This window comes from Tursiops truncatus, chromosome 4 (assembly GCF_011762595.2).
Source record: "Tursiops truncatus isolate mTurTru1 chromosome 4, mTurTru1.mat.Y, whole genome shotgun sequence".
NCBI classification, from domain to species: domain Eukaryota; kingdom Metazoa; phylum Chordata; class Mammalia; order Artiodactyla; family Delphinidae; genus Tursiops; species Tursiops truncatus.
Window position 1 is genome coordinate 77,072,286 of NC_047037.1, and position 19,343 is coordinate 77,091,628.

A 19,343-nucleotide genomic window follows, 5' to 3' on the forward strand; every position below is an offset into this window, starting at 1 on the left:
CTGCCAATGCAGGGGACACGGGTTCGTGCCCCGGTCCGGGAAGATCCCACATGCCGCTTAGCGGCTGTGTCCGTGAGCCATGGCCGCTGAGCCTGCGCGTCCGGAGCCTGTGCTCCGCAACTGGAGAGGCCACAAGAGTGAGAGGCCAGCGTACCGCAAAAAAAAGTTTAATAAGTTTCTCCTATGTGGTTTTATATGTGGAACAGCCTTATTGTTCAGCACAACTAGATTAAAAATAGTTACCCTCTGGTATAAGAGATGGGGGACCTCTGGACACATGGGCAGGAGAGCTGAGCAGTGAGGCCAAGAGCTCAAGCTGGTAGACTGAAAACGTGCACACCACTAGGACACTGTTTGTTCCTCTGGCTCTGATCCATTGTTGTGCCTGGGGTCTAATCAGGCCTGTGTCTGCCTCCTTCCAAGCAGGCCAGAAATCCCATCTAAACAGCCTTTCTATAGCAGCTCCCCACAGGAGTTCCATACCAGTGTTGTCTCCCAGGACACTGACCCAGCAGCCAAGCTTATTGCTGGTGGGGACACCACAGTTGGTATGGCTGGTTCAGAGGCCAGCATTAGAACAGTGTTTGACAGATTGATGCTTGGGTGCCAGGCATACATACATACAAACAATACCTCTTCTATGCCATTCTGGGCTCTGCCTTGTCTGAGGCCATAGGGCCCTTCTGTTTGGTTATCTTCCTCATCCTCTACTTTGTGAGTCTCTGGAGGTTTCCTGTACATCCCTGCTGCTTTAGCTCCTGGTTATGCCTGGTGTTAGAGTGTGCCAAGCTTACCATTAAACACAGCATTTCTCTAAGAAAGAAAGAAATATATATATATACATCTGTGTATCTATATCTATATATATAATCATATGCATATATTAATGTATATTAGTTAGAATATAATTTTGTAAAATTTAAGATGTATATTTTGAAAATGGATCAGACTTGTTATGGTACCTTAATGGTGTGACATGGTTTGAATTTAATTAATTAAAGTATAGCTGATTTACAATATTAAATTAGTTTCAGGTATACAACATAGTGATTCACTATTTTTATAGATTATACTCCATGTAATGTTATTGTAAAATAATGGCTGTATTTCCCTTTGCTGTACAATATATTCTTGTAGCTGATTTATACATAGTAGGTTGTACCTCTTAATCCCCTACTGATATCTTTCCCCTCCCCCCTCCTCTCCCCACTGGTACTCCCCACTTCTACTCTTCTCAAGTAGAACTTGTACCTCTACTGATAGTCATGAAAGCCTCAGAACTCTTTCAGGTTTTCAGAGAATTGAAACTTTTGGTTAAATAATGCCATGTATTCCTGTCTTATTTCATGGAAGTAATGATTCAGTATTATGGGGGATAGCTGTAGTCAGCTTGACAATCTGTTGTGGAAATCAAAGATATGATCAAATTTCTTAAATCTCTATATTTATGAATGAGTTTGTTCATAAAGTTCTGAGTATTTGTTTGATCTTCAATTCAGGAAGCATATGTGTTAATGACAAGTTTTATGCACTTTCATTGTTGACTAGCTCTTTCCATTTTTCATTCAACAAACATAAAATTGAGTACATTTTCTGTGCTAGAGGTTAGAGGGATAAAAACATTCACTTAAATTTAACAAATATGTGACAGTTATTTTCCAGGTATTGGGGATATAATTGTAAATAAGATGGATTAGTTTTTGACCTATGTCTGTGCAATTGAAAGGTGTATTATTTTAGGAAAAATATTGACTCAAATACAAAATCATACCTAATTCTTCACTAAGAAGTAAGACTCTTGATTTTTCTGGAGTTTCTAAGTGTTAAGAATTGCTAAATTTGCTACAAAATTTTTGTAGTATGCAAGTGGTCTTTATTTCTGAGTTATAGAAATTCAAAATGCAGCTTTTGGAAAACTTTAAAAAGTTAATTTTAAACTATCTTAGTCATTATTACAGATCTCTTTTAAGAAATCTTTGGTAGATTTTTCATAGTGACAGTTATCTTAAATGATGGGAAGCCTAGGAAGATCTTACACCTAAAAATGACTATCCACATGATGCATATTGTAGGGATCTGAAAAATTTGCTTATCAAATAATTTTTTATTATATCATTTTTTTTAGTACTCAATTTAGTGGTTTCATTTTCAGAGATTTTTAACTATTTCACTTTGGTTTTACATAGTTAGTTCCTCTCAGGAAAGCCCTATTGGAGATGATGGAATTCCTGTTAAAGGTTGTGATGGCATCTTGGTGGTTGGACTGGCAGTATGCTGGGGTGGAAGAGATGCTTACTATTTTTCATTGCAGAAGGAACAAAAGCATTCTGGTAAGTAATCACTATTTGGTTAAGTTACCATATAATTTTAATGTAACCTCTATGAGGATAGTGACTTGTTTGTTGAGAATAGTTTCCTGAAATTTACCTAGAATTTATTTTTTAGGATTAAAAAAAAACCTTTAAAAAATAGTAGCTATTGTATACATTATTTCATATATTAACTAGAATGACATTTTAAGAAGCCACCCCCCTTACTGTCTTCTGCTTGTCACATGTGGCTGTTACTGTGTTTTCTTCTTTGGGGTAGTGGATCCTTAAGGACTCACTGGCCACCTTGAGGATTTGCTTCTGAAGACTGGATCATGGCAGTTTCTTTCCAGGCTTTTATCCTCCTATCGACTGTATCTGGAACTCATTTAGAGGCAGTGATGAGCTAGACATCTACAGTAGTTGAATCACACAGCCTTTGGAGAAGCCTTGGAATTAAAAGGATAGGACCTAGGTATAAATTGTGATCTGATTATGGTTGTTGGATACCTAGTTGATTGTTTGGTTTTAGACAGAAGCAAAATTAATAAGGAAACATTTAAAAAGATGCCATATAATGTCTGTTCTGAGTAAGCATGAAATATTTTCAGTTGTTTCATAGGAGAACATCTTAGGATAAGTAATTACTTGAACTTCTTTTATTTTAGATGTAATTTTATACATTCATACTAAAATTCCCTCTGAAATGAGTTCCTTTAAAATTCATTTAAAAATAACTTTTCTTTTTTTAATTCCACATTCTGAGAAGCGTAAATTTATTTTTAGGAATCTTAATGTTTAGAATTTTCTCCCACCTGATTAAATAGAGCATTATAAATCACCTAGCCCAATCCTTAAGTTTTAGATTACAGAGCACTTCATCTATATAGCCAACATGACCTGGAAAAGGTCTTGCTGAACTAAACTGAGGCTTTTGAGTCTTTTTCAGTCTTGGCACTAAAGATTGCTGTTTCAAATGAATGCGTGTACTTTTTGCCTTAAGACTTCTTTTTTTTTTTTTTTAAGAAATTAGTGCCAGTTTGGCCCCACCTTCTCTGGATCCAAGCCTGACTGTGAAAGACAGAATGCGGCACCTTCAATCTTGCTTTCAAAAGGAATCTGATAAAGAACGTTCTGTTATCATCTATGACTTCATCCAGAGCTATAAAATTCTTCTTCTGTCTTGTGGCATCTCCCTGGAACAAAGTTATGAAGATCCTAAGGTTCCCTGTCTTATCTAAAAGAATTTTACATACTTCAAAAAATATTTAATTTTAATGTTTAGGGTTAATTCTTAAATGACTTGGTATTTATTTAGCTTCAACAGTACAGCTTAAGTATTTTAGAGTAGTCACTTCTTTGTCCAATAACTTCATCCACCCAGAACAGATTATTATGCACCAAATGCCTCTGTGTAGATAAAACCAGAGATGTCACACATTCCAAGCACTAAAGTTCACATCTTTCTTCAGAGACTTAAACAATTTTTATTTTGGTCATAAGTTCTAAATTTTCTGTCTCATAGTAAATTAGAATGAAAGGAGAACTGTCAGATTTAGATATATGATAGCAGGGTGTTTCAAATATCCATGAGGATAGAGGCAGAAAATAGCAAAAGCATACAGATATAAGAGATCACAAAGCATAGTAGTTAGAGGCCATTAGCATAGGGACAAATGGCCTTACTAGCCCCTGAGAACTTTTCCATATAATAGCAAACTATGATATACTGTTCATAATGATGACTCTGAGTTATTAAGGAAAGAGTAACTTATGTTGTTGTAATATACACTTAACAGTATAATGCACTTTCAGAAGATATTTATTTACAGGATCATAGCCCTGAAAAGGGATATCGTTTTTTCCCTTCTGTTGAGACTGGATACATGAGGTGTGTGGAATATTAATTTTGAGTTGAGATATGATACTAATTGGTTGTTATTATCAATATGATCAATGATAATAGGATAATATTTTAGTTTCTTTAGCTTTTTTGGCAAAGATTTTTGAAGGCAGTATCAGGTAAACTAATGATACTATTCTTTCCTATACTTCAGACCAGCCTTGGTTTATATGTGATAAATTTCATATAGTTCCTAAACTGACCTTTACTGGATATAAAAGGTTATCACCTAATTTTGATGTTCCAGAGCCCAAAATGAGAATAATGGTAATGTGAGCTTATTAAAACTGTAGTAGTATCCCAGATTTATATAACACCTTTGGCATAAACTATTTGAAATATTCCATACTTGGTTTTGTTAATCATCACATTTTTGGTGTAAGAAGAGAAGCTATTAATTTATAAAATTTCACTTTTATAAGAGACGTTTGCATCAGACTTTCTTATTCAACACCCCTAAAAGGGTTCTGATCACCAATTTCTAATGGTGGGGGGGAGGGGGTTTTGCTGTATCTCCAACAGTTCTCTGGGTACCAGTTGGGTGTCCTACAATTCAGCTCAATTCTGTTACTATCTACCTGGAATGAGCATCAAATCCCATAAGTTAAGGGCTCAGTCCCACAAGCCCCCAACTTCAAACACCAGTTGCAAGCCCAGCTCGTTACCTGTGCTTCTGGTCAACCAGCTATAAATAAATCAGATTCCCACAACCCCCTCCTTGAGTTTGATTAATTTACTAGAGCGGCTAACAGAACTCAGGAAACCAGTTTACTCACTAAATTACTGGCTTATTACAAAGGATATTAAAGGATACAAGTCAACAGCCAGACGAAGAGATACATAGGGTGAAGTTTGTAAGAAGAGGTGTGGAGCTTCTGTTCTTTCTAGGCTTGCCACTCTCCCTGCATCTTCATGTGGTTACCAACCCAGAAGCTCTCTGAACCCTATCCTTTTGGGTTTTTATGGAGGCTTCATTACATAGGCATAATTGACCAAACCATTGACCATTGGTGATCAATTATCCTCTGGCCCCTTCCCCTTCCCAGGAGTTTGAGGGGGTGGAACTGAAAGTTCCAGCCCTCCTATCACAGGGTTGATTACTGGTGGCAACCAGCCGCCATTCCTAGGTGACCTAGGGGCACTCCAAGTCACTGCATTAGCATAATTAAAGACACCTTTATCTCTGTTGGGAAGACCCAATTTATATTTCTTATTATAATTTACAATATCGCCCCCCCCACCCCATAAAACTACATTCTAGACCTATAAAAGAAGTAACCAAGTCATTTAGTAATTATTGAAATTATGAACAAGGCTTAGATTTCCTTATTCTAAATCCAATTTCGCTCTGCTAAAATCAAGTATTAGAAAATACAGGTCTTCTAGTCTCATAGGGAAACTAACAGTAGCAGTCAAATCACTAGTTGGATGGTCATGGTGACAGGTCCTCATCCTTGAGAGAAATTCTGTAGGCATTCTAAAACACTGGATATGAACTTGTAATGGCGAAATATTTATGTCTCACTTCTTCCAATATTGAATAAGCCACTCAACTGTACAATTAAATATGCTTAAAATAGTGTGTTTTATATTATGTGACTTACCGCAATAAAAAAATTTTTTTTAATTAAATAAACCTAAAACTATATAGGCCCATCTTTGTTATAGTAGTAGGAAAGCCAAAATTAGCCTTAGTGGAGAAGAATCCAGCTGCATTTTCAGAAACATGACTTTTGTTAGCTGAAAGGCACTTGGTTTTCAAGCCTACTTCTGAAGTAGGTCAGGAGGAGCATTGCAGTAGTGGAAAAGTATAAATTTTCCTTCTTTGAAGGCTACCTTTGAAGGCTCTTATTGGTAAAAAATGAGTTATTTTTTATACCAATTATCCTTTCCTTATCCTGGTACAATTATCCTTTCCTTCTCCTCTCCTGGGAAGACCATTGAATAAGTATTAAGTGAAAACGAGTGAGATTAGAAATGAGCTTTCTTTTTTCCCCTTTTAATTTAAGGGTACAGAAATATCTTTGAAAAATCAAGAAAATATTCTGATTGTTATCTCACTCAGGTGGCATGCTGGTTACTAGATCCAGATTCCAAGGAGCCGACTCTTCATGGCATAGTTTCCCGTTTTCTTCCTCATGAGCTTCCACTCCTGGAAGAGATAGAGACTGGCCAAGGAACTCAAAGCCTAGGGCTGAACGTCACCACTGAGCATTCTGGGCGATACAGAGCATCTGTAGAGTCCATTCTCATCTTCAGCTCTATGAGTCAACTTAATTCTTTGTTGAAGAAGGAAAACCTTCAAGGTAAAAACACAGTTCCTGGCATTTTTACGATGTTATGAGACTGGGGATAGTTATGTATTTAGCCACTCTATCACAGGTGGATAAATTATACTTTTTATGCAGACCCTTTCTTTTGATTGTCTAGTGCAGGAATCAACAAATTTTTTTCTGTAAAAGGCCAGTGATGAATATTTTTGGTTTTGCAACCTAGACAGTCTCAATCACAAATATTTAACTCTGCCATCACAGCACGAAAGCAGCTATAGACAATATGAAAATGAGTGTTCCAGTAAATCTTTATTTACAAAAACAGACATCTGGCCCTAGTTTGGCCGTAGTTTGCTGACCTTTGGCTCTACTGTAATGAGGTGAATTAGTGGCATCTTCTTCATTTATTCCTAATTTTATATTTGAATGTTATCAAATGGTTTTTATTCACACTTAGAATATATCTTTTATGGATTTAAAAAAATGAACTGTTTTCTTTTTAGAGCTATTAACTGTTATTTTTTTCAGCCAAGGGTGTTTATGTGAATCTTTTTTTTCCCTTGTGACAAATAGCATGAATTTATTGTGCAGGCTGCTGGCCCAGATTGAGTACCTTGACTTTGGAGAGCATAATATATGTTCATGGTGAAAATGAGAAAGTGGAACAAAGTTGGCTTCATTGTGAGGAGATATAAACTGTGGATTTACTGGCTGATTAATAAATACTAGAAACAGCAGACTGGTGAATTCACAGAGACCAGGGCTTGAATCTGTATTATTTATTTGTGAGGGACCTTGGGCAAGCTATGTTAACTCTCTAAGTCTGGTTCTTATTTTGTAAGTATTAAATGAGACAGAGAACTTAGTGCAGTGTTTGCAACAGAGCAGGCGCTCATTATTGTATTCCTTGATGATTATTATTACTGCTAGCACAAACCCTCTGTGCTGGTAATAAAGTTCTCCCCAACATCACTGGGGTAGAATATACAGAAGACCAGACTGACTTATTTGCTCACAGGAGACTTGCTTAAGTGATGTTAATTAGTAGCTCTTCAACAGGCATTGTAGTATTTCAGACAGCTTCTTTAAGCCAATCTAGGCAGGCCAAGGAGTGAGAGTATGCAGCACACATACCTCAGCTACTTTACAATAATGCTGAATGAACATAGCTCATTCCCTCTTAGTCTGACTAGTCTGCTCCTAGGATAGGCATCCTGGGTAGTCTGTATAGTTTCTAGACACTGACATTTGACGATGGTGATATGAATTAGTCTGTAACTTTTTAGATATTTGTTACCCATTATCAGATTTGTAAGTTTTCAGTCTGATTGGGAGGGGATGGTTCCACTATTTAAAGACAGTTTTTCACCTATAAAAAAAAGAAGACTGACTTTCCTTTCCAGAAAAGCACAAGAAACCGTCTAGATTTGTAATTTTTAACTTTCACAATTTCTTTCTATGTGCCTTGAAAGCTTTTTTTTTCCCTGCAGATTCAAAAGTGGGTGACCACGAGGTGTTAAATGCATTCTTGTACAGTGTTAAATATTTCTTATTCGCAGAATCCATAGAATTGAAGTACATTGAGATAAGGGAGGTTTTTGGAGAGAATGTGGACAACTATCAAATTTTATTTGAAAATAATTATTTCAGGATGTGCTTGTTAATTTTAATGGGCCTCCAGAATCTTCATCTTTTTCTTTTCTCATCTTCTTGCCTGTTGGAGAGGTGTGTTCTAGCTGACTTTCTCCCCATAGAGAGCTGATTTTTGTTTGGGTATGAATTAATACTAATAGTACAATGTGTCTTTGCTTAATTTGAACCAGGACAAAGTATCCTGTCCTCTTCACATTGATCAATTAGGTCCTTTCTAGATAGTTTGAACATAGATTAGATGATTTTCTAGGTATGGAGTGAGTTGGTTTCTCTCTTTTTCAAAGGACCTCAGCTGCACAGATTTATATTAGTCATAATCTTTCTTTCATGAGCACTATCATCATTGGTCCATGTATGGTCCTCTTATTATTCACCATTATTTTAATAATATAATGATAACTGTTAACTCACATTCATAACTTAGACATTTGTCTACCTTTGTGCTCCTCCTTCCTTGTACATCCCAAGTTTTATGTTTATCATTCCCTTATTTTCTTATTTAAATTTTATTTTTAATTAAAAATTTTAGCATATATATGTCTGAGTCCAAACAATGTATTATTTGGTTTTGCTTGTTTTTGAACTTTACAAAACATCTGTCACACTATGTCTTGTTTTACTTGCTCTGCATCATGTTAGTAAGTTTCCTGCATATTATTGCAAGTATGTGTAGTTTATTGATTTTCACTGCTCTGTAATATATCACTGTGTTTTGTGTGTGTGTGTGTGTGTGTGTGTGTGTGTGTGTGTGTGTGTGTGCACCAAAATGTATTTATCCATTTTCCTCTTGGTGAATGCTCAGGTTGTTTCTAGTTTTGTTTTATTTTGTTTTTTTGTTCTGCTATAACAGGTATTTCTGTATAAATATTCTTATAAATGTACATGTCTCCTGCTATACTGGGCAAGAATTTCTTTTGCATGTAGAATTGCTCCGTCTTGGAAATGGGAATATTCAACTGTACAAGATTATGTTAAATTGTTTTCCAGAATGGTTGTATAAAGTTTGTTCTTTAAACAGCAATGTGAAAGAAATCTTGCTGATTACGTTGTCTCTACTTTGCCAAGTCATTGGTTGTAAAATGACTGTAATTTTTCTTTCTTGTGCTTTGTTTTTGGTAAGAGAGTTACTCTAGTTTCATGGAATGCGTTGATGAATATAGCCTCTTTTTGTTCTGGAGGAGTTTATGTATCGTAGGAATGATGTGTTCTTTAAAAGTTCGGTAGAATTTGCCTGTAAACTCTCTTTATGGAAATATTTTTAACTACTACTTTGACTTCTTTAATAACGGTAAGATTATTCAGTTATATCTTTTGATTATGTTTTGGTAAGCTATATATATTTTTAAGAATTTATCTAAAGGTATTGCTGATTTTTTATATCTCTGGTTTATCTGTTATGTCGTCTTTTTCTTTCATAATACTATTGTTTAATCTCACTAGAAGTTTATCCAATTTTTCAGTCTTTTTAAAGAACCAACTTTTGCCTTTGATCTTTCCTGTTGTTTTTGTTTTCTATTTCATTGATTTCTGTGAACATTTATGTAATCTCTTTTCTTCTAGTTCCCCTGACTTTATTTGCAGTCCTTTTTCTAAATTCTTAAGTTTGACACTAAACTCATTATTTTTAAAATCATGTTTTTCTTTTCTAATATAAGTACTTAAGGCTATAAATTTTCCTCAGAGTTCTACTTTCATTATATCTTACAAGTTTGACATATATTGTTTTCATTGTTTTATCCTAAATATTTAACATTTCCTGGTATACCTCTTAGACTTATAAATTATAAGAAGATTGTTTTTAATTCTCAAATAGTTGGAAACTTTTATTTCATATTTTCATTATTACCTTCAATCTTTATTGTGTTGTAGCTAGAGAACATGTTTGTATAATACCCATTCTTTGAAGTCTTTTGATAATTGTTTTGTAACCTAAAACTTGAACTATTGTGTAAATGTTCTGTGTGCATATAAAATAATATGTATTCTAATTCTGGATGCAGAATTTTATAAATGTCTGTTAATTCAATGTTGTTGTTTAAATCTTCTATATCTGATTTTCCCTGTAGTTCAGGTAATTTTATATGTTTTGAGACAATTTTATTAGGTGCATACAGGTTTAAAATTGATGTATTTTCCTGGTGCATTAAACCTATCATTATGTTGTGACTAGCTTTTCCACTAATATGATTTTTACTCTTAATCTATTTTTTGGAATGAATATGGCAGCATCAACTTTCTTTTGATTAATACTTGCCTCATATATATATCTTTTCTTTTCTTTTTTTTTTTTTTGCGGTACGTGAGCCTCTCACTGCTGTGGCCTCTCCCGCTGCGGAGCACAGGCTCCAGACGCCCAGGCCCAGCGGCCATGGCTCACGGGCCCAGCCGCTCCGTGGCATGTGGGATCCTCCCGGACTGGGACACGAACCCGCATCCCCTGCATCGGCAGGCGGACTCTCATCCACTGCGCCACCAGGGAAGCCCCTCATATATCTTTTTTTCTACCCCTTTAAACCTTCTAGATCCTTACTTTTTAGATGTCTTATAAACAAAGTATAGCTTATTTCTTCTTCAAACTATCAGTTTTTTTTTTACAAATTTAGCAATTTATTATGATGATTGATGTGTTTCTATTCATTGTGATTATTGACATATTTACACTTTCCTGTTTTGTTTCTGTTCATCTTGTTTGATTTTGTAGATAGTTCATTCGTAGCTGTGCTCCGTTCTAATGATTCCATACCTGCAATTCTTAGGGATCTAAATCTGTCATTTGTTGTTTCTGCTGAGTCCAGTTCATACATCTTTGCTATCTTATATTTTTTATAATCTTTGTGAAATCATACAAGATTTGATCAGTAGAGCCCTGCAGGGCTTATTTGGGGGAAGTCTTCCTCTAGAAAGGCTATGCTCTGGCTTCTGCTTGTTACTAAACTAAACTTCATCCAAGGCCTACATTAGCTTTTCTCGAGAGTTTTGGTTCAGAACAGAAGTCTGAGAATCAGCTTCTCCTCCTATTGCTACTCCAAAAATCTATTATTCCCTCAACCTTTTTGCAGTAGGACTCCATTCCCATTGCAACCCTGTTTCTTCCTACTGTCTGTGAATCCAGGCTGGCTTCCTACCACTCTTGACTCTTCTCTTTCTGACCCTAGTTCCTTATTTCTCTGGTCCCACATCACATGAATTTCTGCTCTGGTTCCAAGTCTCCAAAGCCAGGCTCTGACTGCCCAGTATGTTCTGACTATTAGAGGCCAGTAGCTCTCAATTGTTTGCTTTTGGGGGTGGTTACAGGTGTCCTTTGGGATTTCGCCTGCTGATTGAGACCAAGAGTGCCTTAAAGAATGTGTGGGGGCTTCCCCGGTGGTGCAGTGGTTGAGAATCCGCCTGCCAATGCAGGGGACACGGGTTCGATCCCTGGCCCGGGAAGATCCCACATGCTGTGGAGCAACTAAGCTCACGTGCCACAACTACTGAGCCTGTGCTCTAGAGCCCATGAGCCACAACTACTGAGCCCGCGTGCCGCAACTACTGAAGCCCACACGCCTAGAGCCCGTGCTGCACAATGAGAGAAGCCACTGCAATGAGAAGCCCGTGCACCGCAATGAAGAGAGCAGCCCCCGCTCGCCGCAACTAGAGAAAGCCTGCGTACAGCAATGAAGACCCAACACACCCAAAAAAAAAAAAAAAAAAAAAGTGTGTATGTGGAGCTGGGGAAGGCAGGCCAGGGTTACACAGAGTCCTAGTGAGCCATAGTACTGGAGCAGAAATCTTTGTTATGGATTTTTTCTTAATAATTTTAGGATAGCATTTCCCACAGAGTGTTCTATGGACACTTACTTTTCACAATGTTAATAAATATTACACAGATAAAGGGTTTTATGGTCAAATGATTTCAGACTTTTGGTTAAAACAAAATTAAATAGTTGTCTTTGTTCATTTCTACTCAGAGCCTTTAATATATTAACAGGCATCATGAACATCTAAGAGTAATTTATAAATGATGAAACTCATAGTATACAGTGTCTCTCAATCCCAGCCTTTTATAGAGTATTTTTGAGACTAATATTCTAAAGAACATACTGGGAAAACTGATTTAGAGTGACTATTCTGTTGAGAAATGTCAGCAGATAGAAAAATACTCTGATTCTTACTTCAGGAATCTTATTCTTTACTCTTAGAGCATTGGAAAATATAATACCTTCATGTTTAGCTTTGTGCACGCCGGCATACCATGGGACCAGGAATACTGGAAAAAATTTTGGTGAATTAACCTTTTGTAGTCAGCTTAGCAAATTAGATTGGCTACCTTGTTCTTGCTAAGAGTAGAAGCAGAAACATCATCTTGGGAGAAATGCAATCTCTTATAATTCAGACTGTTCATAAGATTGCCTGTTTTACTCTGCATGGACACAGATAGTAATCCAATACTCAAGTGGAAAAGTGGAAAGTACTTTAATACCTTTCACTGATGGTTTGATAATGCTGCTCAAAAGACTGGATCTTGAAGGATAGCTTAGTAGCATCTCTGATTCTCCCAGAAAAATTCTATGTATGTTTAGGTAATCATGCTGATCTAGTCACTTAGCTGGTGAATTAATGTTTTTTGCTTTCTTTTTTTCTTCCAGATGTCTTCTGTAAAGTGGAGATGCCCTCCCAGTACTGCTTGGCCTTGCTAGAACTAAATGGAATCGGCTTTAGTACCGCAGAATGTGAAAGTCAGAAACACATAATGCAAGCCAAACTGGATGCAATTGAGACGCAGGCCTATCAACTAGCTGGCCATAGTTTTTCTTTCACCAGTTCAGATGACATCGCTGAGGTTGTATGATGGGAATAAAAAATTTAGAAAAGTCATTTTTAAAGCAAAAACGTGTGTGTGTGTGTGTGTGTGTTTCATAAGTGTGTTTACCTAAGTACCAAAGATCAGTAAAATAAAACAATCAGTTAACCAGAATACTTTGGAGATAGAATATTCTAACATCTCCTTTGTAAGTTTATACCTATATTTATGAATAGGAAGGTAGTAAAGAAGTATCCTAGAATGTGTGTTCCATAAGGAGATTTGCCTGGAACAGAAGGGGCACCCAGTAAATATTTTTTTATTTTAAAAAATTAACTACCACTATGAGATCCATAGTGGTAGTTGTATAACAGTGTAGGTGTTTCTCCATGAAGTTAGTAATTTCATGAACTCTCACTCCTTCTTCACTGCAAAATTAGATATTTTTCTTAGATGTTAGTGAAAAAGGGATTTTGGGAACGCTCTGCTTTTTTAAACCTACTAATATTTTTATCATCTTAGATAAATTTTGACATAGTTTACTCTTCCCCCCGCCGCCGCCACTCAAAAGTTGGTGTTCTCTTCCCTCCCCACACTCCATAAAGGGTGGTTGGGTTGTTTTAGAGGAGTTACTGATACAGGGTGGGTGCTTACTCTTGATATCTTTGAAGTTCTATTGTTATCTAGATGTGATTCAGTATTATAGTATATTGGTATTATAGACTTTAAATCCAGACTTCTTGGGTTTGAATGCTACCTGCTCTATTTATTAATTAACTCCATGACCTTGGACCACTTCATTAACTCTATATCTCAGTTTCTTCATCAGTAAAATACCTCATGTTAGAAATACCTCATAGAGTTGTGAGGAATAAGCAATAAATGTAAAACACTTAGAACAGTGCCTATCTCATAGTAAGTGTTGTATAAATATTATATAAAGGGCTTACAAATGCCCCCCCCCCACTTTAGCCACAGTTATGCGTTTTTAAAAAATGAGGAACTTTGTTTCTCCTAATCACGTGGTACATTTGTATTGAATTCAGTGGTGTTTTTTGGGGTGTTTTAAAATACTTTCTTTTGATTTCTTTAGTCCACAAGTCCCCAAGCCAGAACCTAGCTCGCTACACCTAAAATTACATGGGGAACTTGTCAAAAATATAGAATCTCTGGATATCAGCACAAGTAGGCTTGGGGCAAAGGCAAGAACCAGTACTCTTGTGATTCAGATGGGTGCAAAGGCGTGTGGGCCTTAGGCCTAGACCAAACTCTGGCCTAGAATAAAAGTCCTTTGATATTATTGGCTTGTTCTTAGATCTTCATGTTAAAATGGAAGTTATATTAAAGGTAATCTAACATTTTCATACATTGATTATTTTATCCTTGGTGATTTTAAGTTGAATCTTTCAAATAGGCAAGATGTTACTAATCATCTAGAGCTGCAGTGTTCAATAAAGGAGTCACTAGCCACTTATCTCTGTTTCAGTTTAAATTAACTGAAATTAAATAAAATATATCAATTAAGTTCCTTAGTCATGCTAACCACATTACAAGTGTTCAATAGCCACAGGTGGCTAGTGGCCACTATATTGGACAATACAAATATAGAACAGTTTTATTATTGCAGAAAGTTCTTGGATGGCACTGGTCTTGAGAAGGTATCAGCAAAATATGACTTGCAGGCCAGATCTGGCCTGCCACCTGTTTTTGTAAATAAAGTTTTATTGGAACACAGCTATAGCTGTTCATGTACTTATTGCCTGTGGCTGTTTTCATTCTATAATGGCACAGTTGAAAAGGTGTGACAGACAGTAAAACAAAGCTAAAAATATTTACTGTCTGGCCCTTTGTAGAAAAAGTTTCTGACTCCTGGTCTAGAGGGAAGCATGGGTTAGTAGAAAGAAAAAGGACTTTAGAGTTAGAAGACTTTGGGTTCTAATTCTTAATTCTACTACATTTTGGGCATGCAACTTTGAGCAAGTTTCTCCAACTGTCTAAACTTTGCAGATTTGTCATAAAGTTGTTATAAGGATTGCATGTTAAAGCACCTAGCCTGATGGCTGGCACATAGGAAGTGCTTAATAAATATTAGTGTCTCTTGCTCCCATCCAGTTCAACTCCCTCAGTCACAGATGTGTTAGTTAAGACCTGAAGAGAGAATTTATGTGTGAAGTTTTTATAATTAATTCTGAAGGATTCACCAAAAATGGAAGCTTAAGATAAAACTTGAGATCTTTAAATTGTCTTAATTATGATAGGTCTTCCTTCCTGGGGTTGTCGATTTATTGTTATTGTAATAATGTTTCATTTTTTCTATTCAGTTATTTTCTTCTCTCTTCTCTGCTGTCATTCATTTATATACTCTTTGATAAGTATATTAGAGTTGCCTGATTAAATACCAGCACTTGGTTAAATTTGAATTTCAGATGAACAGTGGACAATATTTTAGTATAAGTATGCTCCATGTCATTCAAATTTGACTGGGCATCATGTAATTTTATTTGCTAAATATAGCAACCCCAATCCTTATGTGTGCATATGTTCATATCTATATAACACAGTCTTTGGGCAAGTTAGTTATTAACATCCATAGTAAGCCTCAGTAATTTTCATGCCTAGGACCCCACTTATTCACACTACTTAAAACTAAAACCAGATTTTTGTTTCTGTCATCACCACTGTTCTAGGGAAACAGGTATATCTTTACTTCCACCCCTGGCCCAACTTGTAGAAAAAATTCTCATGCAAAGGGTTTCAATTTTTAGAATTATTATTGGGAAAATAATCCAAGGTTTAATAAATCTTACTGAAAGTATATAAATGAATGAGTAGAAAGAGTAGATAGTGTTCTGAATTGCCTAAATTGGAACCCCTCTAACAAGAACTAGTGAGTTTAAGGTATACATGGGATCTTCCCTCTGACCCGCAGCCTGGATCCCTGTTCCGTGTAAGCCTAGTTTCTTCAGTGGGTGCTTACTGGCCACTCTCTAACTTTCATTATTGCTGCATTGGATCAATCACCTTCTCCTGGCTTTTTGCCCAGGACCTCTCAGGGTCTAGCCTTGTGGTAGTGGAATTAGATGGCTTTTGGGGCCCCTTCCTACTTTAGTGTTCTCTGAGTTTTGTGATCACACAATAGCCATGAAGGCTCCCATGTTTATCCTCTATGGGGCTTAAATGATCAAGCAGCCGCATTGGTCACCACATCAAGGAGTATTTAGGTGAGCTTATAATCAGAGCAACCTAAAGTCGCAATGCCAATAGTTTGTCAGTCGTTCAGCACAGAATATACATTCTTGTATTCTTGACTGTTTAAGAGCCTGGTGTTACTGTTAATCTAATACTGACTAAATTAGGGTATAGACAGCCTACTTGATGTAAGATTTTATTGCCATTATTTATTAAATGTGATAATTCCAAATTGTCCAAAAATATTCTTACAATCCATGTTGAAATGTATAGAATCTTTTCTCGAATAACTTTTTTAAATGTTTTCTGAATGATAATACTTGTGATTTGATTCTTGACTAAAGAAGCATTAATTTCTTGCAGGTTTTATTTTTGGAATTGAAGTTGCCACCAAATGGAGAGAGAAAACACCAAGGCAGCAAGAAAACTTTGGGTTCTACCAGAAGAGGGAATGATGATGGATGGAAGCTAAGGCTGGGAAAACAGTTCAGCACTAGTAAGGTGCTCTTTGGGGCAGTCACAGGGCAGAATCTGAACTACTTTTAGCATTTTGGTGTCCTGAAAGAATGCTGATGAAATCAAGATCCAATGTAGTACACCATTTGAACTTATCCAGACAAAAACAAATTGGTTTTTTGTTCAGCTGCCCACAAACACTATGGAAACATTCCAGCATGGAAAATCTGGATCATAATCTGAGTTAGCAATTGTGTCCTTCCTATCATTAAAACAGTGTAAAGGTTTGTAAATTCAGACCTATATAGACATTAATTATTGATATGCACTACTCTTGGACTTCTAGTATAATATAATTTCTGTCGTTATATGAACATGAACAGAAAGGTATGGAAGAATTTAAAAAATAAAAAGACAGTCAATATAAATAAAATTTTGTTTTTTTCAATTTCAGAGCAAAATAGTAAGTTTTCCATGCATTTGTTTTGAGAATCTAATATGTTAATTTCAAAGTCAAATTGAATCACAACCCTTGGAAACTGTATACATGGGACAAAAGAGAGAAAGCCTTAATTTTACATTTTTACTGAATGAATTATCAATGGAAAATAAGGATAGAAAGTACAGCCACAACAGCCATGGAGAGAGCAGTCCAAGTTGCCATTCTGTAGAATTTTGACCATAATATTATTAATTATGACTTGCCTGCCCCGGGGAAGTTTCCACAGCTTCATTCTGTAGCAAAACTTTTTATTTAATCGCATTGGCCCTTTTACCCTACAAGTTTTTGTTCCTTAAAGGTTCATTGAATGTCTGTAGCATGGAAAATTCAAAGTTTTAAAAATAAATTTCCTTGATACAAAGACCATGAAAGTATTATGGCAAAAAGAAGGAAAAAACAAAGACTGGGAAACTTACAATCACATGAGCAATGGAGGAGGAAAATATAAAGGAAAGAGATGATGTAAACAATTGGGTGGGGTGTGGGGAAGCAGCTGTTTTACTAAGTTGACATCTCATTGATTTTTTTTTAATAGTAGATGTAAATTGACATTACTCAACATTAACATGTTTACATTTTATAATCTATAGTTATTATAGATTTATCATTATGGTGATTTCCAAAAAACCCAAATAGTAATTTTATAATAGTAAAGTTGAGTTTAGATACAGGAGTTATCAAATTTAGTTTTGAGATTATATTGTTTACTTAAAAGAGATTCTAGTTTGCTATGGAATTTGGACAAGAATCTGATCCTACTTTATTATAATTCTTTGGCAGGATGTTTTAAATAAATTAAGGGCATTACATCCTTTACCAGGCTTGATATTAGAGTGGAGAAGAATCACTAATGCTATTACCAAAGTGGTCTTTCCCCTGCAGCGGGAAAAACGTCTGAATCCTTTCCTTGGAATGGAAAGAATCTATCCTGTATCACAATCACACACTGCTACAGGTAATGAGAAATCTTAAATATGGATAATATCCAGTTTTGCAAAAAAAAATTCATATGTAATATTTGCTTATGTAATAAGCAAATAATAATATTTTAATATAATATAATAATAATAATATAATATTTGCATATGTAATATTTGCTTATGACGACCAATTCGAATGTTGATCATTGGGTTCAGTGAAGTTCTATAAACATTTATGAAACGCATACTACATCCAAAGCATAGGTGAATATCAGGTAGATAAAGAGATGAAATTTAGTAAGATAACAGTTCCTGCTTTCAAGTACTGTATAGAGTAACTTGGATGTCTGAGATTGGATGAGAGTATGGCCAGGAATTAAATATTTATTTGAGTCAGTGATCTTATCTAATTTCAGTCACAGCCCTATTCTGAATCTCTTAAGAGTCTCTCCAAGTTGAATCTAAGTAGGCCTGTGCAGTAATAAGGGAGTGTCTTACTTTACTCAATCGGAAAAGAAAGCTGTAGAGTCCTTTGCATGTCTTTTGGCCCTCTTGGGATCAGTATGCATGTAATCTCATGAAGAAAAAAAAGCATTCTTTTTCTAGGTAGTGCACAGCTTCACATATTTGTCAAATGCAATGTGCAGTGGAAGAAAGGGCAGCATTAACTCCTTCATAGAGGGGGCATTTTAGTTTGGTGGTATAGAATGTGGACTTTGATATCACATTTTCACAAGGTTTGAATCTTGGTGCTGAGAATCTTTAGACAAGGTACTTAACCTTTCAGTACCCAAGTTTCCAAATGTATAAAACAAGATAATAACAGTCCTACCTCACTGGGTCATCCTGAGGATTAAATAGGTCAGTACATGTAAAGTGTTTAGAATGATGCGTGGTACATTATCAGTTGTTGCTGTTATTGAGGATGGGGGCACCGTGAGGAGCTGCTTTTCTCTTTTCTTGCTTAGTCTCTGTTCTAAACAATTCCTCTTCCTTCTCCCTATTTAGGTAACCTCTTGGTGCTTCTTGCCTATTTCTTGCCCTGTTTTAAGGTTCATTTTGAAACGTAGGCTAATGTGTAAACTTATGTAAAATAAATCCTTGTTGGTGAAAAAACAATCAACCTAGAGTTTTCAAAGCTTTTGCACATTTATTTGTTGCTTATAAAGCAGAAAGTCATCAATTCCTTGTTGTTTTCCTGATTGTTTTTCATTATACTATGCCTACATTTAAAGACTATTTTAGAAATACAAGCTTACCTAAGTATAGTAAAGCCCTTTCATTATTAGAATTAATCTTCATGAAGCTATATTCATGTTTTGTAATTTACTTTTGCCATTTTATTTGTCTACCAG

At 35.8% G+C, this 19,343-nt stretch overlaps 1 protein-coding gene and 1 pseudogene across 9 annotated transcripts in view; both read left to right on the forward strand.

The window, feature by feature from the left end:
* POLQ (DNA polymerase theta) overlaps positions 1 to 19,343 on the forward strand; it is a 114,742-nt gene that overhangs the window by 68,051 nt on the left and 27,348 nt on the right. For 8 of the 9 annotated variants that reach the window (XR_004526393.2, XR_004526394.2, XM_033855780.2 and 5 more), the window contains 6 exons: positions 2,187 to 2,330; positions 3,336 to 3,532; positions 6,278 to 6,518; positions 12,767 to 12,960; positions 16,474 to 16,611; positions 17,849 to 18,023. Coding sequence is in view for 7 of the 9 variants with exons in the window: in XM_033855780.2 (XP_033711671.1) it covers positions 2,187 to 2,330; positions 3,336 to 3,532; positions 6,278 to 6,518; positions 12,767 to 12,960; positions 16,474 to 16,611; positions 17,849 to 18,023 (1,089 nt within the window). In the remaining 2 variants the exon portion in view is untranslated. Of the gene's footprint in view, positions 1 to 2,186; positions 2,331 to 3,335; positions 3,533 to 6,277; positions 6,519 to 12,766; positions 12,961 to 16,473; positions 16,612 to 17,848; positions 18,024 to 19,343 lie in introns of those variants that run through there. The other variant, XM_033855781.2, reaches the window with a different exon arrangement.
* On the forward strand, positions 51 to 2,146 carry LOC141278511 (ATP synthase F(0) complex subunit C1, mitochondrial pseudogene; annotated as a pseudogene).